Source organism: Seriola aureovittata, chromosome 2, assembly GCF_021018895.1.
Source record: "Seriola aureovittata isolate HTS-2021-v1 ecotype China chromosome 2, ASM2101889v1, whole genome shotgun sequence".
In the NCBI taxonomy this organism is placed as follows: domain Eukaryota; kingdom Metazoa; phylum Chordata; class Actinopteri; order Carangiformes; family Carangidae; genus Seriola; species Seriola aureovittata.
This window is the reverse complement of record NC_079365.1, coordinates 12,935,001-12,949,241: the sequence shown is the minus strand read 5'-3', so window position 1 is coordinate 12,949,241 and position 14,241 is coordinate 12,935,001. Positions and strand designations below refer to the sequence as shown.

The window sequence follows — 14,241 nt, the reverse complement described above, 5'->3', positions numbered from 1 at the left end:
AGCATTGAGCATTCCTGAGCTGGGAGGTGCTGTCTGCTATTTTGAAGTGCAGACGCTGAAATGTACAGTGGGGTCCAAGAGTCTGATACCACTTGCTCATTGGACAGCGGTTGTGGATTTGGAGATCACTTTACTTCCTAGAGAGATATTTTGGTACTTCCCTATCTACAGTTATATTGCTATAGATGCTATTTATTGATTTCACATTACTCTATGAACACAGGCTATTCCTGTTTCCATTGGACTTCCCTGCTCATGATTCTTTCCACTGTAATTAAATTTTCCGCAGTCATCAAAAGTTAACCTGGCCAGACATGTGGGTGAGCAGGTCCGGTAGGTGTTTCCGATCAGGACTTGTCTGACAGGAGTGAGGTCACTGCCAATGAGAGCGCTCCTCAGGGAAAACAAATAGTGAAGTGTCTCATGGTGTGCAAAAGGAGCTTTTATTTCCAGTATATACCTAATCATTTAGGAGCAGACATGGTGATTGATCAGAAGTCGAACACAAGACAAAAATGATATCGGTGCAAAACAGACCCATCTTTCATCCTAAAACAATAAATCAACACATTTTAAAAGCTCATAAGTGAAATGATGGAGTCAGCACTTTGTAATGAGGAACACACAGCTGAATACATTAACGTTGTAGAGGAATGACGACACACTAATGAATGACTCACTGAGTAATTACACAGCACATCACTGACAGTGAAACCCAGACTTCACTTCAGGTAGGAGGAAATCTTTGACCATTTCTTTTCCCTTTCTTTCAAATCTCATTGAGACATCATTCGGAAGTTCCTTTAATAGCAACACACTTCCTCCTCCTGTAAACCAACTGTTGTGGGAGTACATGTGCAGGTGCAGGTGCATGTGTGTGTATGTGTCTGTGCAGTACCTGGTAAAATCCCCCTTGCTCCACTATAAGAGGAGACAGCATGGAAACACAGAGACACAGCTTTCTCAGGACTCTTCCTCTGAGTAACACACACACAGGTGAGTTCACAGGTGTGCTCTGGGTGATAGTGGTGGGTGATGGTACCTGAGCATTGCAGTGGTCATTTGCTTGCCTGTTAGAGGGTCTTAACATAATAATGCCTTAGATTTTGAAAGAAGAATAGGATGTATTGCATATGCTTTAGAGCTATATTATATATATCTATATACATATAGAGATGCTTTACTATGGTGCCGAAATATTAGTGTATCAGCAGAAAATTTGCAACAGATTTATTAATGAACTAATCATTTAAGTAATTTATTAAGCAAAATGCCAAAAAGCCATTGACTGGCTTCTGTATTTTGTAAATTTTGCACACAATTATGAAGTGAGTATTTATGATTTTTGGACTGTTTGTCAGACAAAACAAAAATTGATGTTAAAAGATTCTTTGACATTTGACAGAACAATTGATAATTAAATTAATTCTTAGATAATCCTTATCTACATATAGTAATTTACTTTAATAGTAATTTATTTGAAGAGGTTTAAACAAACAGAATGTCTCTGTTAGTTTTGCCACCAGATATCCACAGTGATGAAGATGCTGCTCAGCTGCTCTCTCTCCCTGCTGCTTGTGCTCAGCTGTCTGAGTGAACCTGTGGAGAGCCGCACTCTGCATCTGGACAGCTGCTCTGTCAATGTTCACACACACGAACTGCGCAAATATTACTCCACCATACGTTCAGATGTGGTGAGTTTGAGTCACCCACACACACACACACACACACACACATGCACACAAAACCACTAACTCAAAATAAAACATAGTCATCAACAAATGCAGCTGCCTCATTCAGAATAACATTTAGTCACAAGCAATCACTACACTGCACTTTACTACACACAAATACACATAAACAGACCAGAAACTATGACCCCTTAAAGTAAACTTCAGAAACTTAAGTGAGCAATTCAGACAAGATCTTTAATTTTTGTTTTTTTTTACATCACAGCTAGCAGGAGACAATGAGATTGGAGTAAAACTTCTGGACAAATCATTGATAAAGGATGTTCAGGTGAGTCCTTGGTCAGGTGTTGTTTTTGCCAGTTAGCGATTATGTATGCTGTGCACCCTCACCTTTGTATCAAATTTTCCATATTCATTCATATTTCTAAGACACAGACTGCTCAAAGATATATAGTAGTATAGCAGTATCACAGTATAACAGTATAATATGAGTAGGCAATAAAAGTATGAGAGAACTGCTTTAATCTGACCTGTGCATGTCTCCATCAGGAGGGACAGACGTGCTGTTTCCTGCATCTTCTGCTGCGTTTCTACGTTGAGAGAGTGTTCAGCAACTACGCCTCCTCAGAGCCACAGCAGCAACGATGCTCCAGCGCCCTGGCCAACGCTTTTGTCAGCATCAGAAGAGACATACATAAATGTGTAAGTTAGTTGTTCAATGATAAAATGTGATTTTATTGTCAGCTAATAAAAGCAGCTATGAGTTGGACTGATAATTATGCTCTGCTCTATGCAGCACTGCCACTGTAGAGAAGAGACCCAGAGAACAATTGACTCCCTCCATGTTGCTTATATCAAGGTATGTAGTGCATGGAATAACTCACTGTAGTGCACATTAACATCTTCCTATGTCCCACAATCTCACAGTAGACTGAAGAGGGAGCTATGGAGCAAGTCCCAGAGGAAATGTAATTGATTTTCAGCAGATGTGAGCAGTGTTTGAAGTCCAACTCACAAATATTCTGCCATGTTAATTATATCAGTTATCATATTACAATATCTCCAACACAAAGATGTAATGTGCACAAACACAGCTACGAAAACTATTAAGACTACATTTAGAGTCTACCTAAATTTGATTTTATCACTCCTGTAGTCAATGAATATTCAGTCCTGTTTGTTAGAAATGTAACTCAGTGTTACAACTGCAGCTTCCAAAGACAAAGCAAACAGAGCATTGCTTCTATACATTTGTGCTCATCATTAAACCAGTTTTTCCATATTCTCTCTCCTTCTCTCTGAGCAGCTTCAAATAAACCAGGCAGCACAGAAGGCCATGGGCGAGCTGGACACCGTCCTGGAGTGGCTGGAGGGACTCGGCCAGAAAACATGATCATGATCCCACAGAAACTCAAAGAGCCTGACATGACTTGTAAGCAAAGTGAAGATTACAACTTTAACTTCACATCTGTGCCATTATTATATTTTGTACTTGAATGAACTAAATGTGTTTGTTATCCACTGACATATGGAATTAATTTTTTAATGCAATATTTATAATTAATATGATATAAACGTAAGTTTACCTTTAAGTATTTATTCTTTATCAAAAATAAAGAGCTGTTATGGTCTTGTATGTGTGCTTCTAATGTAAAGTTTTTATGCAGACTAAACAAATGGTTTAATTTCAACTGTTTTGTATTGCTTTTTTTAGTCTTATTTCTTCATCTTGAAGTTTTGCACTTTTTTATAACATAAAGCACTTAGAGGTTTTGTTTTTGTCTGTGAAAGGTGCTATTTAAATAAACTTTACTCACTTCATTTTTAGTGTTTTCTTTCAGCACAAAAAAGGGATGCATGCTCTGCATTACCATCTAGTGGTGATCAATGAAATTACAGAAAAATTTGTGTGTATGTCAGCACAAAGCCCAAATCTTTCCAGCTACCCCCCTGGCAACTGCATAGCTCATGGGACACAAGAACTTCTGGTTGGGAATCACTGCACCAGCAAGTCATCGACCTAATTAATTATGTTTTTTCTGTAATATTAATTTCTGTAATATTAGCAACCTCAATACTGCCACATCAGAAAAGAGGGCACACAAACAACAAAATTAGGAAAAATTGCACACCTACTTGATTCTCATTGTCTCTGGATCTTCAGCATTGTGAGTGAGGTAATCCTCAGTGATGCATCACATCCCGTCTATGCTGTATGCAGGTTATTATCATGATACAGTTACAGGTTACAGGTTTAGCTCTGCAGAGCAAATCCTTGTGATGTGATAGTTGTAACCACAGATACAGGAGCAAGTATAGCATAAAGAGTAGAACAATAAATGAAACTAAAGCTGCCTGCCATTTGACAAAACACAGGACATTTCTGCAAGTCGCTCTGTTTCTCACTTTGCTGCTAAAGATAAAATGAGAGAAAGATTAAACTAAAACAAGAAAGATCTAGCCAAATAAAATTGTCTCTCTTTTCTCTCTCTCCTCTTGCTTTTAATGGTGCTACAATGTTTGCTGAAACCAGGAGATAACTTGCTACTAAGATATTTTAGAGGGGAGGAATAAGAAAGAAGAGGAACTACTCAGATCCTTTACGAAAGTACTGTAACTCTCTGGATATTACACTCTTAGCACATCCTCATGCTATACACTTCAAGACATGGCGGTCTCTGCGGCCACAAATACAGGCCAGTATACCGGGCATTTTCCCGGTGGGCTGACTCACCTTGAGGCCGATATGATTTGATTTTTTTTTTAATTATTTATTAAAAAATACACATACACTCAATCATGATCAATACTGATCATTAGTACCAGCCCGTCTAATGTTAGGACAAATCCATGTGTAATGTATGATTGTGAAAAAAGTTTTTCCTCCTTGTATGAAGTAAGCCTACTTCCTGTCAGTCTCCTCCCCCACCTTTAAAGCCATTTTTTCACTATAATTAAGACAGCAGATGAGCCCAAAAATATGCACTTATCTCCTCAGAGTGCAACACTTGTCTTGCCTGTTTATATTTACTGCTGTTATAAGGCTTTAAAGGTGCCCTCTAGGTAAGGTCTCTCTTGAAAAAGAGATTTTAGTCTTAATGAGCCTTTTACCTGGTTAAATAATGGAGAAATTAAATTGAAAAATCATACTGGATGAAGACTAATTTCTGTTCATCTACCTCAGTTCTTTGCATTCCTTATGTTTTGACTTCTTTTGACTAACAATAATAATATTTAAAAGGCAAAGTAAATTATATATAAGCAAAACTACTTTGAAACACTATTTGTGGTAGAATATTTGTTCCAAATCCAGTTAGCTCCCAATAAACTATCGCAACTTAACTTGTGAGTAGCCGACACACGTGTTACTCCTACAGGGGAATAAAGATGTAAATACGCACCGAGTGCGCGCTGCTGGAGGCTGCTAAATAATGTGCAGCAGCACATTTGTCCACGTGCTGAAGACGCCAATTCTTGTGCAGAATCGCTGTGACGTTGAATATTTAGTGAGGACCAGAATTGAGATGGATGTTCAAGTTTAAAGTATGAAGTTCCAGCATTGAAAATGTATCATACTGCTCCTGGGGGGATCCTGATATGACAGTTCAAAAGTTCAAAATAATTGTCGAGTTTTTCAAAGTAATGAAAGGTTCAGTTTGGACGCAGCGACTATTTGGACGAATTGTTGCTCATAAAACACAAAAATTGGTGTCTGTCTTCAAACGTTACCAGCCAGGTTGTCTTTGAGGGAAACGTGATTAGTTGTCACTCAGTTAAAACTTTTGGCCGTCTGCCTGCCACAGACAAATCAGTTAAACCACCTCCCTGATTTAGATTGCATCCAAAATCTGTCAAAACACTCCCAGGCATTTTTTCACATAAGGCAAATCGATGACTATGCCAGTAAGGGGAAGAATTCAGTGATGGCTCACAGGACATATTGTATGCACACTTCTCCATGAGATTTCCCCTTTTCTCTCTATATATACAGATACATATATGTTACATAATATACATCTAAAGGAAAACCAAAAGTGTGTTAGTATGGTGAAGGAAAACCATATGCCAACAGAACAACTTCAGTGCACCTTGACATTGAATCTACAAGTTTCTGGAACTCTACTGGAGAGAGGAGGTTTGTCACCCATCTGTACATTTATAGATGTAAATATAGAGTAGATATAGATATGTGCAAACTTCATCAACTATTTGCTCTTTGACAAAGATAATGGAATCTCTAGAGAGAATACCATGACGTTTGCCAATTACAGCAAAGTCAGCTGTCTTCACTCTTGGCAATTTTATTACACATGTCTGACATACAGAGGGAATTCACAACGTCATCAAACCCTAACCACAACTTAATATCTGTTATTGTGAGAGTGCATGGAATATAATATGGTTTACTGCTTTTATTGTAGTAATAAATAATAATAATAATAACTAGAAAATTCCAGGGAAATTTTGAGTGCCACGGGGGCTACTGCCGGGATGAGTATATGATTTATTTCCAGTGTTCAAAAGTCACCCTGATCATATCAAATGTCTTGATATAAAAGACTCTGATATAAAACAATGTCACATCCCTCCATCATGTATTATGTGGGAAATATCTTATATTCTGTGTTGTTTTTTTTGATAAAACAAGAGGCAACATGTCTTCAAACTGGCATTTAAAGGGTTAAAATCCTGAAAACTAATACACATTTGGTAGGTTTGAGCAGAACTGAAGTGGTTTAAGAGATGTATACAAAAAAAGCTGAAAAAAAATATTGATATATGATGATTTTATAGCATTTTCTTTGTATGTCCTTTTTTGGACGCGAGGAACCCCAGAGGGTACAAAATGTGTTACCAGTGTATAATAGACCTGTAACAGTAACTGACATTAGATTTTAAAAATATGTCAAAAAAGACAATTTCTTGCAGAAATCCATACCTTCAGCTGTAACACAGCCAAAATGATCAGCAAATCAAAAAAGAAAAGTGAAGAAAATGTCCCAAAAAGGACAGAGGGACCCCTGAGGGTTAATAAATCCCATGAACCGCTATTTAAATTACCACTATTATGTTTTTTTCTGTGCTAAATTTAACATTACTGGGGAGGAGAGCAACGCGACTAGAAGTGACAGCGAGAGAGTGCTAGTAGCTTCTCCTCTCCTCTGTCTCAGCGGAGACCGTCACAACTTCATTCACTCTTTTAACAAAACCAAAAAAAAAGCAACGAAGGAAGCAGTAAATGGACTTACATATTTAAGACCTAACTAAATGTAATTTAAGACCTAACATGCGGCTAATGTAAAGCTAGCGGAGCTTGGAGAGTTGGTTATCTGGTTGCTAGGCGCACGCACGCACGCACACAGGTCAGGAGCTGCCGTTGCCATGACAATGTGAAAATCTGCCCAGAATTTGGCTTCTACATGGCTTCAAACAACTGCAAATTATGAGAAAACCGTTACTTCTTTTCATAAACCGAAAAGACCGTGCCAGACACTGAAGCCAGAACTTTCTACAGTCTCTATTTTATTCAGATATTCCTTAAAATGAGTGAGTAAGCTCAGTGCGAAGACAGAGTGAGATTCTTATGAAAAAAAAAGACGATTACATTAGGTGTCAATGAGAGTGAGACAGGTATTGCTGCCGGACTCGGCACCCCCGTTTAAATTTTGTGCAGACCCTGCCTGTCAAAGTTACATTTTATGAATCCCAACAACTATGTCTACATTTTCAGAAAGAATTATTTGTCTCCTTTTTACGGTTTGGCCGCGAGCTCGAGTTAAAAATAAAAATAAAGGTTATTTTTTACTGCTTCACGCACTCTAGCCAACTGACGCTTTCACTCTAACTTTGAAGAAAAAGTGATTTGCACTCCTCCTTTGAGTGCTCCCAGTTTGAAAAGTTTACATGTTATGTAAAAACAGTTCCTGTCTTTTTGAGAGAGCAGAAGTTTTCCTCCGTTTTATAGTTTGAATCACATTTCTACGTGCAGGTATGAGAGAGCTGGGTGACTCAGAAAAAAGGTGAAATTTTGTAGAAAAAGGTGGGTTTCTAAAGAAAATTCCAATGCATTCCTAATGTATTATTTATTCCCAGTTTTTTAGGAATAACTTTGGGAAAAATTGGAATTTTAACACCAAAAGTCATAGCACCTCTTTTGGGATCAAGATGCACGTTTTGATGTATATATTACCGGGGTTTTCTCAAAGCTGTGGGACAAGTTACGCGCCAAAATTTGCCGGAAGAATAATAAATCCGAAAGAGAATAATATTAATAGATGCCTCGGAGCTGAGCACCCGTGGCACTAATAAAGTTCCATACCTGTGTTAGTTTACTGGATAAAGACTAGTAGTATATAGTATAGTAGTATACTACTATAATAGTAATATAATTAAAACACTCATACATTACATGTGGGTTACTCCTCCAATGATAAATAAATTTAAAAAAATATATATATATGTGTTTATAGTAATTATGTAATGCAAAGATGCCATATCAAAATTCCATAAGTGCTTTGTCAGATTTTTCTTTCCTTGATCATGAACAATAGTGATCATTAGTAAAAGCCTGTCTCATGTGAGGACAAACCCATGTGTAATGTTTGTATGTGAAAAAATTGTTCCCCTCCTTGTATGAAGTAGGCCTATGTTTAATCCCCCTGTCAGTCTCCTCCCCCACCCTCAAAGCCAATTTTTCACTATAAATAAGACAGCAGATGAGCCCAAAAATATGCACTTCTCTCCTCAGATCTTGAGCAAGATCATACCAAGAATATTTCTCCACTGACTTCATCAAGCCAGCAGCATCTGAACTCCTGAGGTCCCACTCTTCTCTTCTCTCCAGCCAGAAGACTTCAGCAGCTTGTCCACCAGCATGACTCCTCAGCTTCTCCTCCTGCCCATCCTGGTTCTCTTGTCCCTCCTCAGCACGTCCTGGTGCAGTCCCATGTGCAATAACCAGTGTTGTCGTTTCGTGGAGGGATTCCCTGTCAGGCTCAAGAAGCTCAGAGAGGACTATTCACAGGTCAGAGACTTCTGTGTGAGTATTATTTACATGTAGCACTGAACCAGCTCACCTGCAGCATTCAATTCAATTTTATTTGTATAGCACCAAATCACAACATAAATTATCTCAAGGTAAGGAGAGAAGAGAGAGAGATCTGTATATACTGTTGTATTTAAGCACTGCCAGACTGGTGTTGTAGTGAAAATAATATAGGATTATCCATAGGTGTAATGGTGTTATAAATAATAACAGCAGCAATGATTATCATCGTCATTATTAGCAGGCTAATAATGAGTGTTGTAGTGCCAGATCTGGATCTCCCAGCTCCTGAGTCAGAGATACAGTACCTGCAGAATGAGGACGGGGGGGGGGGGGGGCACAAACCATAGGAGCAGACACAAAGTTAATGATATCCAGTTGTGAGATATAAATCCATGGAGAGAGAGACAGAGAGAGAGAGAGAGATTTATTGTAATGAAAGGTTAAAAATGGATACATGTATTTTAGGGCTATGAGCATCTAAGGGCCATATGTCGAGCCAACACCAACACATTGTTCATGAAATGCTGTTTTCATAGAAAAACAACTGTTGTGCCTTTCAGGAAGTGATTAGTTGTTATTCTTGTCACTTGATGGAAACCGCAACTACCCTAAAACCACTCTCATCTAACACCCTTTGACTACATCCCAAAAATGGCAAAACATTCCCCACACATTTTGACATGATGCAAATCATTGACTGTGACAGAAAGGGGAAGAGTTCAGTGATGGCTCACAAGAAAGATCATAATATAACATTCGTCTGAGCATCATCCAGTTCTTGCTAAAGGGGAAGAGAAGAGAAAGCATGCAGCTATTTGCCTCAGCTGAAGCTGTCAGAAGCTTTTATAATTGCTCCTGAAAATCTAATTCCAAACATCAAGCACTATATGAGTCAACAAGTGTTTGAGTTCAGCATAACCTTCGAAATTGAGGTGTCACAAGAGTCTATGTGCTGTCATGTTCTAATGAATATTGGCAACCCCGGTTTCTTTTGTCCTTCTTACAATGAAATCACTTCTCATACCAGAAGCAGTTTGAGCTCATAAATTTCTGCTTACACGCAGGTCAAGGACTATGAAACAGTGTTCAGGAGTACCACGTCTTTAATGGCAGAGAGAGAAAGAAATTCACCCTGTGGCTCAACAACAGCATGTGCCCATCTAGAAAATTAGTGCATGCCACTATTGTGACGGATCATTTGAATAAATAAAGTGGTGTGTTAGACTGCTATATACTGTTTTTCTGCTAGAAACTACTTTCTCTGTGGTCTTCACATGACAGGTAGAAGGAGACAGTGAGGTCAGAGTCTGTGGATACATCACTGATAAAAGATGTTCAGGTGAGTCCTTGTGTTGTTCATACCATGTAGTGATGATAATGTGCTTTCCATCCACACTTGTTTCAGATTTTGAATGTTTTTCTGCTAAGACATGAGGCTGTTCATGGATATATAAACAGCATATGAGTATACAATAATATGAGTGCGTGAGAGTTACTGTGATCTCACCTTTGTATGACCCAAACAGAGGGGTCACATGCGCTGCTTCTTGGGTCTACTGCTGCATTAAGAGTGCATTCCCAAAGAACAACTGACTCCCTGCATTTTGAGTTTATCAGTGTATATAGTGTACTTAATGACCACTCACTATACTGTACATACAAGCTCCAAGAGCAATTTGATTCACTTTGCTTTTGAGAATCTACTTGTTTTTAAGCAGTTAGGGCCCATGTTTGATGTCTAATCCATTAATCTTCTATTCCTGAAGGTGGTACTAGAGGAAAAAACAATGGGGTACAAATGCAAAGATTCAGATTATTCAGAGAGAATATTTTAATATTATAGTCATATCGGCACCAATAATAAAACATCAAATTTAATTGAGTGTCCTGGACTGTGTATTATACTTCTTATAAAGAATCAATTTTGTTAAGTATGTTGCCAAAAATGTGAGACATCGTACTGATCTTTGAACCCAGTTTTACAGGTCTTCCTGTGTCCTTTCTCAATTTCTCTGTTTCACTCTGAGCAGCTGCTGCACAGATAAACCAGACAGTGCAGGATCTGAAGAGCTGGACCCTGTGCTGGAGCCAATCAAACAAGACCCATTGTCATGATCAGACAGAAACTGAGCAGTAATGATCTAATTTTTAGTCTGACATCATGTGTAAACCCATGCAGTTCTCTGCATTTGTTTTTTGTAATATGTCAGTTGAATTATATTTATTGTTTTTCCTTTACTAAGCAGCAAAAACATAAATGTATATTTTTTTCTATTTCTTAAACATAAAACATAATGTTTATATTGTAACATAATTATGCAGATTAAACAATTAAACTTTATGTTTTGTTTGGTTTGAAACCATCAGCAACAACACTGATCTCTAGCAGAAAGATATGGTTTGAACCAGGAGTAAGCTCATTCATCAAAGATAAACAGCTTGTTTAATAACATACAACAGTAACAAAAACATCAGACAGATCTATAGAAGTCAGCACATGTGATGACAGCTCTGCATTATAACCCTGTAGTGGTGAACAGTCACAACACAGTGTTTTGATCCAGCACAGTTGGGCAGATATAACACAGTCAACACTGTAATCAGCAGCAGCAGTATGATGACTGGATATGAAGGTTTCTCGAGGGTCCTCTTTTCATTCCTTCATACATATCAGGTTTTATATTGTTTCACATCTGAGCATCAGCAGACCAAGAACCAATTTTACATATGAATATAAATCAATGAAACTGTGATTCACCGTTGAACTTGCATTGAGAAAATGTGTTATTTTTAACTTTCACTGATGCAGCATTCAGATGTTATAACACCATGGGAAAATATGAGCTGTCATAATGAGCAGTGCTTACATAAGTGCGGTTAACACCGTCATAGGCACATATGCTAATAACCAAATGCATGAATTTGCTTACGTACTTGCATAAAAACAGATGGAGAATAAAGTGTCATTAAAGCATCACAATGGAGTGTATCAATCACTGTCTGAACCCAGAAGATATAGGCAGATTAGATCTGATGTTACTAACAATCAGTTCAAGTCCAGATCAAAGTGAATGTTGTGTAATTTCAAAGTTTCATCTCCACCCAAAAAAATACTTTGTCAGCAGAAGAACAGGGTTACTCTAATTTTAGGTCACATCAATACATTTGTCTAATGCTGCTAGATCAGCTCTGCAGAAACAAGGAAGTTTCGTTGCAAGACTGTAGTCATCTTTTTCGTACATACTTAAGGTCACATTTGCATGTAATTTTAAATTTGCCTATTTCCACCAGAGTTTCATCTAGATCAAGATTTACCACAGATATACAATTGTTAAGATGAATTAACAATTGGTAAGGGTGAAGTAGGCAATGTGCCAATCAGTCAGAGTATACAGTTCCCATTCACCATGGTGGGTGAACTAGGAGGAGGGTTAAATGACTAAAGAATTCATGTGAAGTCCAGAGGGGTTTCTGTAGGTCATTCACAAGAAACAGATGAAATTCCAAGAATGTTGCCGCTTCCGTTCTGCATAATCCCATTAACGGGCATCCGCCCGTCTAAGAATCAGCTGTCATACAACTTGTCACAGTATCAACTAACATGTGACTGAGTGAGTGAGTGAGTGAGTGAGTGAGTGAGTGAGTGAGTGAGTGAGTGAGCGAGCGAGTGAGTGAGTGAGTGAGCGAGTGAGTGAGTGGATGGGACAGTTAAACCCAGTTGTAATGACCTTGGGACACCTCATATATATTTCTCATAGTTTCCTCTTTTCTTTATAGCCTTATTGAGAAAAACTGTCACTCTAAAACACTCAAAAACACCAGCACACACATACTTTATTACTATCATTTATGTTGACATAACAATAGACACCCGACATAAACAATAACAGAAACACACCGGTGAAGAATTCAGTGCTACACAAAAACACATAGTCACACGCAGCGTCAAACAGACAACCGGTGTGAAAGTGAAAGACAAATGTGGTGAATCTATTTGTAAAGAAAGATCTGTTTCCTCTAAAGTTCACAGTTACAGAACCATGCAGACACAAAACATGCACATACAAAACATAGAAAATGTGACATTTAAGGTGGAAGAAATGTAAAGGCATAATTGTTAGTTATCTTGTTTATAACACACAAGGATTCACAGCTACTAGCATCCACATCAATTTTTTGTCAGTTTGTAATTAAATTCAATATAATCTGGTGTTCCACTGTGGTTCATGCCCCAAAGGAGGGCTGACTCAACTGGATATCATATCAGCAGTTTCAGGTAATGTGCTGCAATTATTGCTGACTTCAGATTCGGAGTACTGGTTAGTAACGTCATCAGAAACATAGTTAACAGCCTCATCACATTAACACCTGATCAGATCGGACGACGGAAAGTGAAACATGTAAGATAAGATTTGACTGATTCAGCTTGGACCGCATTTCGAGGAGGCAGTGTGAACGGGACACAGAGGCAGACCCTGTTTCCTGGCAGAGCTGATAATAATAGTAATAAATGTGTCAGAAGAACACACAAAGAAGAAAAAAAGACTAATCAAGTCAGCCATTCACAGAAATTCATAATTTTCTGCTACAGTTTACTCTTTTGTCAATTAGGTGGTGTGAAAAAAAGAGAGAGAAATGCAAACAGAGCTTGAGAAATTAAGCTAAATTAAACTGTCATGTGGTGCTACAGACTTTAGAAACTAGGAAGTAACTTAAATAAATATCTCATGATGCACTGGATTAGTAACAGGCATACTAAACACATTGCTATAATGATATATTCATACTGTCATTTCTGTGAACAGCTGTCTAAAGATCATACTGTGTGACGTTCGTTTTAGCATTCAGCATTCAGGGTTTGACTATGAGCTGAAGGCGAGGAAGAAGCACTCTGACTAACAGCCAAAGATGAGTGAGGCAACTTAATGAAACAACTCATATAGATGTTTCATTAAGCAGCCTCACTCATCTTTGGCTCAGCAGACTCAAAATCTCTCTCACACACACATAAACAAAGCCACAACTGAAATACTTGCAGACTGGGTATGAGCATTTAAAATGCAACTGCAACCACACAAATTCACGAAATCACACAGCTCAATGCAAAGAGTAGACATATATGCTACTCTGTTTCTCTCGCTTACAGAGTGTGCATAAACACACACATATACACACACACACACACACTGGGTACCAAAGTAAGAGGGGTTTTCCATAAACTGGTTACTGCTGACTCATCTTAATTTCTCATATGAACTTTCATATGCATATATAAAATATATTTAAATATATGTTACTGTTACAAAGACTTGAGAAAAAAGATACTGCAGCTTCATGTTATGCATTATCGTGACAATCTGTAACAAGTTTGTTAATAAAAATTGAATCTACGGAACATCTACTTTATTTGAACTCACAAACCAGTATTCTTCATTTTTCTGCTGTAATTTGCATGTGCATGTACAATAACCTCATTTTCTGCATGTTGCAGTTCTTTTTGTC

The 14,241-nt window shown here is 38.0% G+C and overlaps 1 protein-coding gene across 1 annotated transcript; it reads left to right on the top strand.

Annotated features, from left to right (window-relative positions):
• Window positions 1–1,328: 1,328 nt before the first annotated feature.
• Window positions 1,329–3,189, top strand: il19l (interleukin 19 like). The gene is made up of 5 exons (XM_056404233.1): window positions 1,329–1,694; window positions 1,957–2,019; window positions 2,241–2,393; window positions 2,488–2,550; window positions 2,998–3,189. Exons 1-5 carry the CDS (start codon window positions 1,539–1,541, stop codon window positions 3,082–3,084), a joined length of 522 nt encoding a protein of 173 aa, XP_056260208.1. The 5' UTR covers window positions 1,329–1,538; the 3' UTR covers window positions 3,085–3,189.
• The last annotated feature ends 11,052 nt before the right edge of the window (window positions 3,190–14,241 follow it).